This window comes from Hetaerina americana, unplaced genomic scaffold, assembly GCF_022747635.1.
Source record: "Hetaerina americana unplaced genomic scaffold, ioHetAmer1.1.p SCAF_2, whole genome shotgun sequence".
NCBI lineage: Eukaryota > Metazoa > Arthropoda > Insecta > Odonata > Calopterygidae > Hetaerina > Hetaerina americana.
Window position 1 is genome coordinate 75,457,225 of NW_027286763.1, and position 18,212 is coordinate 75,475,436.

Consider the following 18,212-nt stretch of genomic DNA (forward strand, 5'->3'; position numbering starts at 1 on the left):
GGTGGAGGGTCAGCCCTTTCAACGCAGGTGGTCACCAGTTTGCTCAGAGCAGTCTGAGTGTAAAGATGTGTCTCCGCGTGAAGTGCGTTTTTCGACTGTGTAACATTGGAGCACCCAGCCATACATCCTTCATTGTTACCAACTTCATGGCCCAGAGCACAGGTTGTCCCCCAGCCCCCTTACAGTCCTGACTTGGCTCTGTGCAACTTTTTTTCCCCTGACTGAAGGGAGAGCTGAAAGAAAAGCAATAGGAGACCAAAGGAAACATCCAAAAGCATGTTCCTGAGAGACATTCCCGTAGAGGAGTTTCAGGGTGCCTTCCAGGTGTGGTAGACATGTCTCCACAAGTGTATTGATGCACGGGGAGAGTATATTGAAGAATTTTAAGCATTTGTACAAGTACGATCAATACATCTATATTTCCCAGAGAATGTGCATTACTTTGATAGTGAACCCTGTATTTTGCATAGCTTATTACACTGAAAAGCCTTCCTAATGTTCAGAGGTGTTATTAGATAAAAAACAATGTGATTGTGTATTACCTAATAAATTGAGTCTTTGTGATTGTGTATTCACCTGCACTTAATATCCACTCCTTCTGCATTAATGAAACTAAAAAGTATATACAAAGCTTAGATTAAGTTTTATATACAAGTTAAAGATTTAAATGTAGACTTAGCAGTAGTGTTTGAGCTGAGTAGTGAAAAAAGTGTGCAAATTTATAGTTTTAATAGTTTTATGCAATGACATTCTAATTTAATTTTTCCTATTAACTACTCGCTTTTAATAGATTTTTATACCTTATTACATGCAGCATTAATAATAAATTTAACTTGTGATATTTTCCCATTCCTATCAATGGCTAAACAACACTTTTATTAAGGCAACATATGAATCATATTCCAAAAATAAGGGGTTTTCTTATATTTAAATATTGGCAGGTTTGAACAAAGCTGTGTGCATGCAGGGGCATCTATTGATTGTTTCTAAAGTTACTGAAGTTATTGCTTTGATTCAGTAGTCATCTGCTTGTCGGTGAATACAGATAAAAATGTCTGCAAACATCACTGCCTCCATCAGTTGTCAGGTGCTTGCTGTAATTCAATTGCTGTGTGCAAAAGGATCATCAGCAGCCCAAATTCATCGGGAGATGTGCCTAGTTTATGGACTTACAGTAATGGGTGAAGGAAAGATAAGAAAATAATGTTGTGTTTCTGAAAATGATGCAAAGTGAAGTGGCAGGCCCAGAATCCAGACTGATGAAATCGCTCAAACTGCGGACCAAGACCTACCATCTGAACAACGATAGACGATTAGTGCTCTGGCTAATAAATTTTTTCTTGTTGGACACACCACTATTTACACAAACATAAAAGAAAACCTCGGATATCACAAATTGTTTGCAAGGTGGCTACTGACATTGCTTACTGACAAACAAAAACAGCAAAGAATATTTTATGTTTTATCACCCACCCTACAGTTCTGACCTTGCACCTAGCAACTATTTCCTGTTCTTACACAAAATATAGTGGCTTGATTGATGGACAACTGTTTGAAGATGAGGAGGAACTCAAGACCACCGTTGTCACATGGTTCAATTCCTGGGTGGTAAACTTCTATGCTGATGGATTCAAGAAGCTGAGGCATCATTCGGGAAAGTGCTTAGAAAAGAATGGCCAGGCATTTAGAAAAGTAAAGTAAGTGTGTAGAAAACTTAAATCCATCATTAATAAACTATTTCTAATGAATGTATTTTTTTTAAATAACCAAACGGCCCTTTCTTTTTGAGTACGTTTTGTACAGTCAAATTATCAAAACTGACACTAAAAGAAAGCCACAATTTTTCCAATTAGACTCCATTAGTATCACAATGTACACGTTTAGCATAGCTGTAACTTAGAAATTTTATCATATTGCATTAGCCTTACGTTAGCATAAATATATAAAATTATATTATCATTAGAATATTTTTGAACAAGTAATTATGAATGTAAAGTTATACAAAAGCCATCTGTAATTGATACAAATTTTATTTATCAAAATTTGTCATTTCTGACCTTAACAAAAAAAGTTACAGGGTCATGCATAACTTTTAACGCAGCAACTTTCCCAGCACTTTGACTAATGCAAAATCTTTTACAATTTGAACTTAATGAGATGAAATTGATGTTTTCTCATATTCATGGATAAGGTGAAATTTTATGCTGATAATTTTTGCTTGAAAGGTACAGAAAGGCAATAGCAGATTCCACAGGAAGCTAAAAAAAGTATGAAAAACCAACACAATCTATGAAACTTGCAGGTTTTCAAAGTAATCAATTCGTCTCTTCCAAGTACTCGACATATCACAAAGTACAAATCTGCAGCGTGATATGTGTTTTTCACACCCCTTATAATAAAGAACGACAATAAAATAATTACAATTGACAATGACAAAGGGAAGTATTACTACTTGCCAGAAACAATATTTGAGTGAAATTAGAGCGACTTTAGCAGATTTAATATTCAGTCTTGCAGCTGCTTAAGAGCCATTCCAAGACAATGATTGACACATGCCTCAGGGCTCTCATTTGTCCCACTTACGCCACTCCAAGCCATCAGGAGGTTTCATGTCTACCTTATCCTTTCCTACCTCTGACCAATTAGTGCTCAATACTGTGCCTCCGGATTCCATCTGAAAATAAAATAATCATATGTAATTTATCACCCAGAGATACATCCAAAGAAACCTTAAGTTTTTAATGCTGATGCTAACATTTAAAATGCCATGAATTAATAGTAACAGCAAACAAATTACTTAAGAAACCTAAATGAAAATTGCACAGGGTGCGAAAGCGTGAATCAAATGGAAGACTTTACAAAAAGGGTTATTATGGCTATTTTTGCATAGAAAATTTTCACAAGTAATCAATTCATTTGACTTTAGATTATTATTTGTATGCAAATGCACTTTTTAGATGACCTTTCCGATTCCATACTAGTGAATGCATATTTAATGTTATTTCCATTATACTTTGCGGACACTCTCCTTGATTTTACATATTATTATTGAGGTGTGCCACAAGTGTAAATGGTGATTTTTTAGTGAATAAAATAATAGTTTGATAACTGATAATGAAACTTTCACTACAAACCACCTTAATATTAACCAAGTCCAATTTCACTTAAGCACTCATAAAGATTGCCACTGTACTTTAAAATATAAAAACAAGATTTCTTTCACTGAAATGAGAAATATTTTATACAGGGAAGAGAAATACTGGGAGACAAGAAACTTTATCATAACTACAAATAAGAAATAATTATTCACTCACAAATGATTTATTCATGGCCTTCTTAACCTCATCATTTCCTTCAGTGTATATCTTCTGAAAGAGAGCATTAAGAGCAGCATCACCCTCGGGTTTCTCTTCTTCCTCCTCCTTGCTGAGTTGTCCAACTAATTTGTCCCAATCATGAGCCTTCAATGCAGAGCTTGGGTATTTTGGTGGGCCTGAGCTTGTAGGGGCATTAAGAAAGGCTGAAACAATTAAGTTAAAATAAATAGATGGTAGATAAAATATATGAAGGTAGAGCATCAAACTTGACACCATATAACATCATATGTTATACTATTTCTACAACTAATCTGGTTGACAGTTGTTGTGATTGTTCATAAGATTATACTCAATATAGAATAAATTATTCCTAAATCAAAAATCCATTAATTCACTCAAATGACTCAATTAACTCATACTAATTCATTCATAAACCAACAATTGTCTTAGAATTGAATGAAAAGAGAAATTCAAAAGGACAATTTTATAATAACAGCACAATTCAGGGGCCTACGGCTGTAACTCGCTTCTCTTGAGAATGTGCTTCCCAATCTTCCACGAGATAAGAATCTCCAAATCCAAGACTTTAACTTGTTTCTCCTGAGGTAGGAGAAAGATGGATCTCTCATAGAAAATGAGTCTCCCACCACAAGTCCATAACTTGCGAAGCAACAGACTCAGATGGGAATCTATTGCATCAAACCAGAGAGGGAGACAGTCCTTAAGTTTTCTCCTTAGGAGAAAATGCATACTCCAAGAGTGATTGTTCAATTATTTCAGGAATTGTAAGCTATGCTATGGACCTGTGAGATTAAATTCTACATCTTAGGAGTAATTAGATGAAAATAATGAGATATAATTCAGAGGAAGAATTTTCGATATTTCTCAAAAATGTTTTCTTGGATTATCAAATCCCTACCTTGCCCATCACAATGTTATTGTGTTTTGGTGTAGTGCCAATATTCAGCTGGTTGGTTTGTTTAAGATTAAAGAATTTCCATTTCAGGTAAACAATAATTATAATTTATGTGACGAGCAGGATTTAGTTGTTGGATATTGTTAATAGTTGTAAACATACAACAATCACTATTCCTACATTGCAAACACGCAAGATAGCAGCACAGCTAATGTTGGTAGTATTGGTTGCATTAAAATAAAAATATCAATTAGCTTGAATGTTTGAATATGAAAATACCTTCAATTGTTCCAGGCTCAACCTTATGGAAATTCATTTTAATTAAATTAAGAATGCAATGTATCTTTCAATCCATGGTATTCTTAATTTAATTATGAAAATGCCTATTTTCTACTTCCAAAAATAACTTTGTTGATACTAATATAACAATGGCATATCTTTAGGAATTATTCTTCCTATTCAAATGTTCCGGTAGATTGATTCTGTAACATTCTCAAACAATTTATCATAATATTTATCATCTATAAAATGTACCAACTCTTTCATACAAGCCATTATGTACAATCTGCCCATAATGGAACCTGGTAATGTAATATGCAAAGAGCTAGCAACAAATGACTTCATTGGCTTGTGAAATGCTTCCCAATCAGAACTTCTCCTCTTCCATAAACTTCTTTGAATCCAAAATATCCTACACCTTCCGGTTAGCAGAAAGAGTTTTCATGTCAGATACAGACTTGCTACAGGATAATTCTACAGAAGAAAATGTCTTCCTTTATCATTGGAGAGAAAATTTACTGACTTGGGCCACAGGTGCAAAATATACCTCATACATTTTGGTAAACTAGTACCTAATTATTGCCATGTCACTAATGGGTTCTCTACTGTTAATAGAAAATATGTAAGCTGATTTTGTTAACCAGTGAGCATGAATCTACATTAAAGGGTGATGTGATGCCAAAATAAGAAGAGATTTCAGGCATGATATGACGGAATATCATGATTCATTAAAAATTGGCAATTTTCCACAAAATCAAATTTTATGTGAGTGGTTTCAATGTAACTACATCATCATCAGGTAACAGTAATCACTCAGAGTCCAGTGTATATGCTGAAAAGCAAGTAAGGGGAGGGTAGTGGAAAAGAGGAGAAGAGGGAGGAAAGGTGGAACGTAGCATGGGCAACTATGTATGTGAGTGGGGGAGGGGAAAGGGATGGAGAAGACAAAGTAAGTAGGTGCAGAGACCTTCGAAGTTCGGAGAGAACGTCATAGCTGGATGGAGGGGGAATTCCTGTTGGGAGTGTGTCCCACGCCATACTCCTAGGGCCGTGGAGAAAGTGGGTGACGTCGGGGGGGTTTTCACCTGTGGCCGTTGACTGAGCGCATGTTATCAATCTACAAAGGAGCACAGTGCACAAATGGCAAAACAGTGCAAAGGGTATAACTGGTTATTAGGGGTTTGGGATCACTTGTATATTATGGTTCCGAGGGGGATGCCCAAGTGAGGTTTAGCGGATGGGTGGAGGAGGGATATTCCTTACTTTTAAATTGCCGATGAGGGGGTTGGTCCTGCGGTGTAGAACTTACCCTCCTGGTCCGTGAAGAAAGAAGGAGGGGAGTCAGGGCTTCCCACCTTGGTCGGGAAAGCATCGTCTTCGTATGCACTGGTAAGGGGGGGAATTCCTATGAGTAGGGACAAGGGATCACATATCACATGAACGTTGTAGGAAGGAGAAAGAGAGGAAGGGGAAGGGCGAAGATAAAAATTGGACTTCATTGATGAGCTCCAAGTCCTTGCGACACATGATTTCTAATTGTTCCATGGCATCTAGCTTCTTCCCTATATCCAAGTTGTGAAGCACTTTGAAGTCGAAGTCACAGAAATTGTTGGAATCAAGTAGATGTTTGGCAAATAAAGAATTAGTATGACCTGTAATATAGCCTTTCCTATGTTCCTCACTACGTGTCGACTTTTATCTGCCTAAATAACTTCTGCCTGCCTAACCAATGTAAATTGCTCCACACTCACAATGAATTTCATATACACCACTTTTTTTATTGCATTCTATAGGATCTTTGCTCGAACTTTAGACATAGTAGTGAGGGTATAAAATGAAATGCGGATGCAATAAAATGCAATAAAAAAGTGATGCCAAAATGTTTTCTCATAAATCTAAATTAACGTAAAACCACCTAAAGCCAGTGCTCTTGCACAAATAAACAGCATCTATTCTGTGATTAGGAAATGGTGAATCACCAACTAGCCTGCATAGAAAACTTGATGCTTAAAGTAAGGATATAAGTTGGGATAAGGGCAATTCTGGCTAACAAAAGCCCATGGGAATATTTCCACATTGCGACCACAATCAATAGAGCAAAAAAAAGTAGAGCTGTAAAGCTTTGATGATGTTGGCTAATGTGGTCAGATCCACTATATAAAAGTTTGTGAAAGAAAAATTAATAAGAAGAATAAAAATTTAAATTTTCCTTTACCTGCCGGGATTGGTGTTACAACAGAAGCTTTAGCATCACCTTCCAGTGCAGCCCATCGGAATCCATCCCTTTTCTTCAACTTGATTTCAATCTAACAAAAATAAAAAGTAGAACAAATGATAAAAATGCACTTTCTGGCTAGATGATCCTTAATATAACCTAAGTGTCCCCAAAATTTGCATTGCCAAGAAAATTCAGGACTGTTTAGTTCAACTTTAAATAAAAGCTAAACAAGACAATAAGGACTACTCTTTTACTACATAATCAAGTAACTTCTTAGTATCAAAAAAATAAACATTTCTAAATGTCATGTCAGGAGGGTGTGGAAAACGCTCTCTCAAATATAAAGCAGCATTTTGAAGAACAGTTGATTAAAAATATCTCCTACATTTATAGTGGTGATCATTATAATTTCTGGCTTATCTACTAGGTCTTATTTATATTTTATCCAATTAGTATTTTACACGATGTGAACCACAGCATTATATACAGTCATGAAATGCAATATTAATGTTTAAACAGCAAGCATTCCAAGACATTTTCTTGCTTTAAGGCTGAATTCTGAGAAAAATGTCATGCCTCATGAACTTGCCGGAAAGCATTATTAAGGATATTAAACTTACACAGATATAGCTTAAGCAGTTGAGAGATTTTTAAAAGCTGTAATGGAGGCATTACAAAAAATGAAGTAAATCAAGAAGCATTACATAAGAACCACACACCACAAATTGTAGACCAATGGGGGGGCTAGTAAGAACCATACACCACCAATAGAGTTCACCTTTCCACGGTATGATACCATTTGAAATGAGTCTCACATGAGTTTCGAAATGGGTATAGGTGGAAAATCATATGATAATAGACAATATATGAATATTGACACTATTTTGGTGATTTGTATTCTACCCTACAGCATTGAGGGGGGTCAAAGTTATGCTCAATGACTTATGTTATGAAAATGACTGAATATGATTACATGTTTTCATGGTTATAGTTGAAGTTATTCTACGTTCAAATAAGTTTTGATGTGAATGTATTTTTTCAAAGAGACAAATTTGTATGTGACAAGTTTGATGGATTAGGAAAAACACACTTTAGACATCCCAAAGTTTCATACATATGTTTCCCATTTATATATTTCTTTACTTGGAGAGTTAACAGTGCATCAAAATACTCCTGTGGAGCATGGCTGTCAAATGGACAAGAGGCAGCGTAACAAATTCTAAAATATTTTGAAAAACGGCACTCGAGGTAGATGGCACAGATCAATGGGCAGATGTTGTGCAATGATGCATACAAAAGAGGAGATGGCATAGAGCATTATGTGGAAACAAATAACAATAACCATGGATTCAACAATAATACCTCAAGGGATGATGGATTAGGAGCATAATAAATGGAAAAAAGAGAACGGACAATTCGATATTGAAAACTAATTCAAAGGCCAAAGAAAAAGGAATTTGAGAAGGAAAAATTAACAGCAGTATTAATCAGTATTAATAAATTGTCACTGCATAGAGAAAAATGGATGGCTACAGATAACCAGTCTTGCATCCAATTGGAAAACTAATAAACGAACCATTTTAAACCAATCAAATGAAGGCTCATTCAATAAAGTTTAGCTTGAAACTTACATAATTTTAAAGGTTTCAACCATGCAACTATTAGAGAATATATTACATAAATCAGTATCAATGAATGGAACTAAATATTGTCGCTTGCAATATTTTTAATGACTTTTTATAACCATCCTTTGCTGAGCCTAGCATGTGCAGGTGAAGTAAAATAATTTTTATTTTGCATGACTTCGTAAAACTATCACTTGGACCTTTCATATAGATTATAAGCACAGATGGACAATCACAAACCCCCTGGGTATTGGTGGAGGGAGACCAAGCTAGGCGGTAATTGAACCCACTAGCTCTGGATTGAAAGGCTAAGTTGAAGCCCCAACGTTCACCAGGGCCAGCTCAAATGTTCAAACTTACGAATTTTGGCAGTTGCAACTGGATATACCGTTCGTAGTTGGTGTAACAGGCGCCTTCATTTTGGAAAAAAACCACTGAAGTAATGGGTTACACTCATTTTTCTGTTTCCTCCTCGTTCCTCTTATCTTTTATCCCCAGGAATTGCACCAGCTTGCAAAAGTGCATTTACCGTATTCTATTTTGCCATGGAATAATGTACTATTTTTATTGTGAAATTGGAAAGAAATCCCGTTGTCGCGCAATGTACGAAACTTTTTCCGCAAAGAAAAATATTGGGATCGCGAAAACTGAGCTGATTGGGGAATATTACAATCCCAAGCAGAAATATACTTTATTTTTTGTTACTTTCATTTTATTTATGTTAATCTATTAACACAAAAGAGAAAGAAGCCGCAAGTTTTTCATACAAGTAATTTGTCAGCCCGTGACAAGTCATCGGGCGGCTGAAACACGAACTGTCATGACACACATTTTAGTGCTGCTTTGCAAGAGTCGCATAAAATTAAGCGTTGCAGTAGTAGTAAAATCAGGGTAACACTTACATTACACAATGGGCTAATATATGTTCGTTCTGTGGTATTTCCTAGCCTTAATAAAATTCGCTCGTAGGTTATACAGGCAGAAAGAATAAGTTAATCTGCAACACGAAACAAGTTAAAATGCTACCAAAAATTATTGGCGTTTATCAGTTCCCTAAACTCGGATAAAATAATGGTACACGAATACAAACTTAATATAACTGACGTTAAGAAATTTTGTAACACAATTTTCCTCCCAAACTATTTTAGCTGGTTTTGTTTCTAATGGGAAAACTTTTTTGTGCCAGGAAAAACTGACTTTCCACATATTTCCGTCTTTTCTGGCTTTCTAGCTCCCATTTTTAACGATTTGTAAGTAGGTTTACTATTTCATAAAAAATACAAATAATTATTTATTAATCGATGTATTATAGTGTAAATTTAGAATTACAATAAAATTACGATAGAATTATACGATATCACATAAAATTTGTAACTAGTGCTGTGAGGTATAATATCGTGTTTGATTATAAAACATGGGGTATTAAAAAATAAAAATAATGCATAGCAAACCTTTGAGGTGAGCACCCGATGGGAGCATTCCGCTGGTACAACACTGTGCGCCAGATCTAATTCTAGAGAATATTCATTTCCATTAGGAAGTTTAGCCGAGCAACTAAGCTGAAATAGTGATAGAGATTAGAATTATTTGATGTGCCGTAAGCGTACGATAAGTTCACCATTTTTATTTTATTTAAGGTCCTCAGAAGTAACTAGAGGAAATAGAAGAGCACACGTAAGATAAAGTGGCACCTACAGCTGTCTCGTGGTAGTTAATTTTCACATCTTCCGGATTAACATTTTTCGCAAGAATCGTCAAAACGACATGATTTTCAGTCTGATACCAATCGTACTTTATCTTTATCGCTGTTACTTGACTGGTCAGCCTATCAGTGTCACGTTTACTTGGCTCCGTTGACGCATCGGTCATGACTCCTGTTAAGAGTATAACCTAAAAGGAAGGCACATAAGAAGGCAAAAATTAAACAAATTGATTTTCAAATGTCGCGACTCAAAGACGATTCTGCAAGTAAATTACCCCGATCCTTGATTTCTGAGCAGTCAGCCTCTTGGTGTTTACACTTTATAGTTACTCAATTTTCGTCACTTAGAAGAGGGCAGCATCGGCCGAACGGATTTACGGCAAGGATACATATAATATTCGTCAATCCATTTGTAGATAAAATTCTGAATGCTTGCTTTGAAACGATAAATCGTTATTATTTTAAAAACAATAATGGACGCGAAATATAAGGCAGTCACAACAAACTGTATGCAATACTATAGCTGATACGAAGGCGCGGTTTACAAACTTAAAATGGCAGCCTCCATAACTTCGTTTAACCTCAAGTTGAACTCATTATTTGAATATTCAATCATTGATTCTATTTTTACCATTTGACACGTAATATAATTGCTTAAATTGTTTATATTGTTTCTATGATCATAGTCAAGTTTGAAGTCATATTAAATTTAATAATAAATATTAGATGAAACTTCGAGATCAATGAGTAGCCGTAAAATTTAAGTTATTGGTAATTTGTTATCGCTCATAAAGCCAAAATAAAGGAAATATACCTTTCGAAGAAATCTTTAAACCGATTAAATTAGTCAGTCCTTTCCATTTGATTTGAGCCTGGGAAATCGTGCTGGCATTGGAGCTTGCTACTTAATTGTGAAGGGGCTCTAGTCTTCCAAGTGAAGTATTAGGCATCAAATTCCATCTCCCTTTTCTATTTTGACGATCGTATCTTTGAATTCTAGCTGCATCTAAGACATTTGTGGCATGAAATGGCTTCTCATGTGGAGCATCTATGGGCTATGTACACTTCCATTAAACAACTTCTGTCTTCATGCTCAGCTATTTTTTTTCTTTGTTGAAGTCTCTGGTACCTACACCCTAGGAAGTCTCTCATCTGGGAAATTTTATTATCATATTGGTTTTAATTGTATATTGAGAAGGCAATTAATGATAACAAGAAAAATGAAATGGAATATGAATACACAAAGGACAATATAGTCATACTAGCAGGGAAGAAGTAAGATCTGACAAGGATTCCGGTCAAGATGGGGATCAAGATGTACAATCTTAAGGTAAAGAAGATTATAACTGAAGTAATGGTATGCAGTTGAAATAGAGAATCCCCAAGTAATAGCGGAGAAAGAAACACTGGAAGCATTCTGCTTTTTCGGCTGCAAGATCACTAGTGTTAGGAGAAGTAAGGGGGGTATAGAAAGCAGTTAAGAAATGGTGAATATGGCTTACTTAGAGAGGAAACAACTGCTAATTGCAAATATCACTATCATAGGCATGATAAAGCCGTTTAAAAATTATTTCTGGAGCCTACTTTTCTCTATTAGTGAGATATTAATTATTGGGATAGAAGATGAAATAAAATTGGAGGCAATGGAAAGTTTTCCTACAAAAGGGTGATAAAAATTGAGTTAGAGAAAATTGTTTGCAGTGTTTGTAAGTGCAGTGAAGAGTGAAGCTTAAGGAAATCAGAAGAAGAAGAAACCTATTGGACACATTCTGAATTATAGCTTCCTGAAGACCATAATTAAAGGAAACATAGAGGAAAAGGATTATGGAGGAAAGCCAAGGAAGAACTGTAAGGAATAGGTAATTGAATACATATGTCAGTGCTAGGAGTTATGAAGAAATAATCAGGTAACCACATAGTTTTAATAATGGATAATAAGAATACAATCACTGTTCTCCATTTTTAATGTGATATATCCCAACGTAATGTAATGTTTGATGCAACCATCAGAATTTGATCAAAAGACGTGTAATTGCAAGCTGTGCCGCTGAGAAAAATTGTTTCGTTGGTAACATTATTACAAGACAAATTCTTCATCTCCTAGAAATCAATTTCCAAATCTTTGGTTTGCCAACCACAATTTATTACTTTCAGTTTCCATGGAAAAGTTTGTAAACCATCATTTTCAATGAATTTAAGGTTTATTTGCTGGAATAATTTTTATCTCTTTTAACATTATTTATAGTACACAACTTGAAAAATGAGAGAAACCAAATAATACAGCCCTTTTTAATACAGAATACAGTATCTTTTTTAAAAAAAGAAATACAAAATTGATTTTTTATCATCCAAGCCATCACTGGGTTAATGCATGGGCAGGAAACAGATCTGGAGATGAGTCAAGAATTGCATGGTCACTCTATCCTCAAACTTGAGTTTGGATTAATGTCCGTGGATGACATTCACCTTGCTCACATACGTTGGTAGTGAGTGAAAATGTAACCTTGCCAGTTCCAACTGTAAGAAAAGGTTTTGACCATCTTGAAACCAATTAAAACAGCCTGGTCAAATTATCTTTGATGAAATATTGCCAAAATTTAAGATGCAGGCGAAGAAAATGTTTTTAAATGGTAAATATCCACCTTTTAATGAGTGATTCCCAAAACTTTATGAAAAACCCATACATTTTGTGATGCAGAGCAGTTCCACTAACTACGTATGTATCAATAAATATGATTGTTTCTTCCATCTTACAAGATTAATTTTCGTCAATTCTAATGATCCCTCCAATGAGATTTTTACACGTCAATCTTCATCCATTTGAAGAATTAGGGCTCTTCCAACTAAAAGGGGTCTACAAAACATTACTCCCAGAAACTGTTAATGCCTATATTCTATTGGCTCAGTAGACTACATAATGCTAATGTTCAAATGTAGAATAATAACCTAAAAACCAATGATAAATAGAGATTGAAATTGAAAATTGGCTTTTCCACATAGAATTTGTGTTTCTGTGGAAAAGCCAAGTTGTTTATTTTCAATACGAAGATTTTCTACCAAGCCATGCCAGAAACTGTTTTATTAATAAATAGAGATGATAATTGGCAGAATTCCTGAGCAATGCGAAAACATCCACCTTCTACACACCTTTGCTCTTCTGCTTGGCAACAAAAGTTTGAAGTTTAGCCATCCCATCCAATGTCTAATTGTATTATCTATATTTAATGAATCTGTGGTTCGTCAAAGGCTATTTAATGTGAGGACTACATGACTATAAGTTCTGCAGGCAGCTATAGTAGTTCTCAGGATCAACAAAAGGGTGGACAGCAGAGCAAATGACTACTAGGGGGATGATCATTTTGGGTTTAGGAAGGGGAGAGGCACACACGATGCAATTGCAGCAATGAGATCACTAATCAAGAGGAATATAGAATACAATCAGGACATATTTCCCTGTTTTGTAGATTTCGGAAAGGCATTTGGTAGAGTGAATTGGGAAAACTAATGAGTTAATTGCAGAAAATCAGAATAGATTGGAGGGACAGGAGGCTAATTCGCAACCTGTACAAGTCTCAGACTGCTCAGGTGTGAGTGGGGAATGGAAAGTCTGGATGAGCAGTCTTAGAAGTGGTGTTAGGCAGGGTTGCCCATTATCATTGGTGCTGTTCAATGTATATGTGGAGGAAATGATTAAAGAGGCATTGGAAGAACTGGAGGTGGGAATAAAAGTCGGAGGGGAATTCTTCAAATCAGTAATGTTTGGTGATGACCAAGCTCTAGTTTATCGGTCAGCCAAGGGGTTGCAAGCATTGCTGAGTGAATTGGAAATCCAATGTGATAGATATGGTATGAGAATCAAAATGAATAAAGCTAAGGTTATTTGATTTTCCAGAAAGAGGAAGGCTACGGTTAAATTCGAATAGGACAAAAACTAGAACAGGTACAACAGTTTACGTATCTCAAAAGATTTTTGGAGCAACATGGTCAAAATAGTAGGGACGCTAGGGGGAGAATTGCACTAGGCAAAGAAGCTTTCATAAAAAGAAGGGAACTGATTATAGGGACGTTGGGTAAGGATGTTAAGAAAAGGCTCGTCAAAACTTTGATATGGAGGGTAAATATGTAGGGTGCAGGAACATGGTCACTGTGGCAGGGTGATAGGCACAAATTGGAGGCTTTTGAAATGTGAAATAGATGGAAAGGAAAAAAATGAAGTGCTAGGTATGGTGGGCAAAGAATTGAAGAAAGAGGATTGTTGGGAGAAATCATGAGGAGGTAAGAAAAATGGATGAAGGGCATATTGACCAGCAGTGGGATGTTAAGGACTGTGATAGAGGGGAGAATGTTAGGAAAGCAAAGAAGGGGTCAAAATAGGATTAGGGTGTTGGATGAAATGCTACCACTTTTGTGCTCGTCTTGACAAGACACTTCAAGATGCTGTCAGTTGGCTATGATCTCAGGCAGCAGAATTTTATGCTGAAGGAATCGGAAAACTAGTTCAAGGATATGACAAAAGTTTGAATCTATTTGGCGAATATGTATAAAATAGTAGTAGATATGCAGTTTTGAGAAGAAAGCAATAAATTCCATGTATTTTTGATAGACTAATGGAGGTTACTTTCTGGACAGCCCTCATAATTTGATGAAGGTGTTGCCATGAAATTTGAAAATTTCTAGTAGGCCAGGGTTTTCATTGCAAGAGATAAGAGCAACCAATTTTCACACTAACTTTTCTATCAACACTTGGAAAATATCTGCAATGAAATACATGCCATACATTCCTTCAAACCACAATATGATTACATTCAGAAAATGATGCATTTGCACCTTCACCTTGCACCATGATGCACCTTCATGAGGTAATATGATCATAGAACAAATTAGTCCATAAGACTTTTAAATAGCCATTCACCTTATGTGACCATGCAATCATGGAGGTATATTTCTCCAAATAAACAACAGTGGTAATCAAAATTTGAAAGAATTATTACACAAAGATAAATAAATTCACCTCAGAATTTTTATTTACTATTTTATTTGACATAGAATAACAAAAACTAAAAATTACAACAGAAGGAAGGGCAATAAGCGACAACATTAATTCAAGCTTTTGAGAAATTGATTTCTATAGTAAGAATTTAATAAATACCAACCTAGAAAGCAAAGTAAACGGTAACAAAGTTCTGTATAGTTATCTATGAAAGCCACAGTAATTACATGGTATATATAATAGTAATAAAAAGAAAAATAGTTCTGAATATAACAGGCTTTATACTTCTGGAGTTCATATTTCTATGTAAAACAATGCAATAAATTTGAATCAGAGAAATTTGTTAAAATATATGAAGGCATGCTAATATAATTTGATTCCCTGGTAAGAAGATAATAAATACTATTTTTATACTATTTTTTTCTATGAAAATCTTATCTCAAATGAAATTTATAGTACAGCATTTATCAACCAGTTTTAAGAAAAAATTGATTTAAAATTTCTTTAACATTTAAATTTAGCACATGTATTTACACTGTATACCTACGTGGAAAAGCAAGGAATGCTTTACTATGTATGTCAAACATTAGTTTAACAAGAAATACTTCTTCAAGTACCACAGCCAAAGATAATTTCATACTTCTACATAGAACATGAAATATGTAACTATGTGAAGTCAAAAGTCATAAAATGCTCTGACTTATTAACCAATCAATTTTTCTGACAAAGATACATAGTTCATATGTTCCATTTTATTTTTATAACTTTTAGATAAAATAATCTCTCATGTTTCAAACAGTTAATTGCTAAAACAAAGCAGAAACCCACATCTGAAGACATCAATTTAACTCATGCGTGATCCCATACCTATTCAATAAAAAGTCAATATCCATTCTCTTGATTTCTCTAAATGATAAGTAATCAATAACACTAAGTATTTTAAAAAACTTTCTGTCCTTCATTCAAATTATGAATATACAACTCTTGATCATTGAATATGAATATACAACTCTTCACACAACAAAATAAAAAGTATATTTTGAAGCAATGTCATTCTTAATTGTTAATGACAATAAATCACCTTCTATTATGCATGTTAATGGCATGAATCAAGTTTTGATGACATAATAATAGAAAACCAGATATAATCTTCCCTTCAACAAGCATACAGTTCCATTTCATGCACTTTATATAGTGCTAATGGAAAATAAGCGATACAGTGACATGTACAGACAATTTTACATATTTACAAAGTTTAAAAATGACTTAGAAGGAGAATTAATTCTCCATAAAATAGAATGTGAAACTTTTCCGTGAGACAAGGAAAGGAAATTTTTCAGACTTCACCATACAACTTAATACACATGCAATGTAAATGCATTTTTAAGAGAAATCATCAAGTATTTATAGAGCATCCCTGAAAATATAATAAAAAATGCAAGCATGTGAACCTACACCAGAAAAGATTTATGAGAGAGAAAGAAATTTAAGGATTCACTACGTTCTTCCTAGAAACAGAAACTCTCCTACTTTCTCCTAGAGACTATCATAATTGTTCTCTTAATAAAAGATCATATGTGAAATCTTTTGGGAATGTACACTTTAGGATTGTCTCAAACGATAATTAAAATAAGAATAACATTTATAATTTTGACTAATAATGCCCGCCAAGAATGAATACTAAGAATGATAAGGCCAAACAGGTACCAATTAAACCGAGAAAAATTATAGCCTAAATTAAAAAATATGTTTTTATTTATGAGGTGACAAGTTCAACATAAATAACTTATGGTGGGAGGGGGAAAGTGATGGGAAACAATATAATTTCACATTAAAGCATTTCAAGTTGTGTAATAGAATGGCAACTTGCTACTGCTTATCAATAATCCACAATCAAAATCATAAAAAAAGTTTGATTGCGTTGATTTCTCACTTCTTCAGGCTAAATTATTGCTCCATCTAACATTGCAACAAGTGAAAAAAAATGTAACAAAAAAATTGAAATATTAAAAAATATTTGGCATATGCACATGAAACAGTAAAACACAACCACATTATTTGCAGCAAGTATCTACAAAACCATTTTGAACCAATAGGCGCACTAACCTTTCTGAGTTTTTAATCGAAATGTGAAATAATTTAAAATAATTGGTACAGCAAAGATTCACTTCCTCTTATAAAAAGCAATGAGCATAACATATGAGTATGTACTCTTTATAGTTAGTCTAATGCATTTTTATAATTCGAAACCTACTAAATCACTGGAGTTCTAATACAGCAATGAACAATCATCAGACTTCTACATTCATTACAACCTTATCATTCATATTACTATTGATATGGACTGTACTTCAAAGATGTTTAGGTTAGACAAGTGACAATGTCTGAAAAAGGGGACTGTGGATGGACATTTGCCGCGGTTCCAAATGTTGATAGGAAAGTTTGCTTCTGGCTGTCATTAGTTAGCTGAAATAGAAAAACTTCATTAAATTTCATCTATAGCTTTGTTAGGGTTAAACAAGAATTTTTAAATCGTCATTCATAACATAATAGATTATGCTAACTCTTTAAAGAAAGCACATAATAAAGTAATTTAAGACTAATTTGCCTTAATTATTTCGAATATTTGATTATTTAATATTAATAAATGTGGTATTCACAGAAATTAAAGATCCAATTGCACTCCATTCATACTTCTCAATAATTGTCCTTCCCATCATATCATATTGCTCCCCCATTTGGTCCACCTCATCCCCAACTAACTTTAAATCCCTTGATTGCATCTCTCACTTCTTTGCCAAAATAGTCAAACACAGAGTCCCACATTACCGCAATATGTCCTCAAATGCTGTTCTGTCTTCCCTATCCATTTCTAGTCCCCAAAGCTGATTTAAAATTCCTCTACAACACCCTAAACTCGGCTATTGATTACCCTGAACTGCTATCTTTCTTCCACTTCAGGATACCAACCCGATCCACCCGCACCCACTCCCTACTCCATCTGCCTATTCCTAGAATATCTCTCACCAAGCGCTCACTGTTATTTCGCCTCTCCTCCCTTCTAAATTCACTCCCTCACACTGTCGACCCCTTTAACTTATCATGCCACAACTTCACCACCGAGGCTTTATCCCACCTTTCAGTAAATTAAAATTTTCCCCGGTC

The 18,212-nt window shown here is 34.7% G+C and overlaps 2 protein-coding genes across 2 annotated transcripts in view; both read right to left on the reverse strand.

Moving 5' to 3' along the window:
* Nucleotides 1–2,012: 2,012 nt before the first annotated feature.
* Nucleotides 2,013–10,397, reverse strand: Sgt1 (suppressor of G2 allele of skp1). Its single transcript, XM_071584643.1, has 6 exons — nucleotides 10,333–10,397; nucleotides 10,051–10,245; nucleotides 9,807–9,914; nucleotides 6,728–6,818; nucleotides 3,315–3,520; nucleotides 2,013–2,674 (listed from the first exon to the last, which is right to left on the reverse strand). Exons 2-6 carry the CDS (start codon nucleotides 10,222–10,224, stop codon nucleotides 2,567–2,569), a joined length of 687 nt encoding a protein of 228 aa, XP_071440744.1. The 5' UTR covers nucleotides 10,225–10,245; nucleotides 10,333–10,397; the 3' UTR covers nucleotides 2,013–2,566.
* A 4,676-nt stretch (nucleotides 10,398–15,073) lies between these two features.
* htt (huntingtin) overlaps nucleotides 15,074–18,212 on the reverse strand; it is an 88,725-nt gene continuing 85,586 nt past the window's right edge. The window contains exon 53 of the mRNA XM_071585390.1: nucleotides 15,074–17,513. Coding sequence (XP_071441491.1) covers nucleotides 17,409–17,513 — 105 coding nt within the window. The 3' untranslated portion in view covers nucleotides 15,074–17,408. The remainder of the gene's footprint in view (nucleotides 17,514–18,212) is intronic.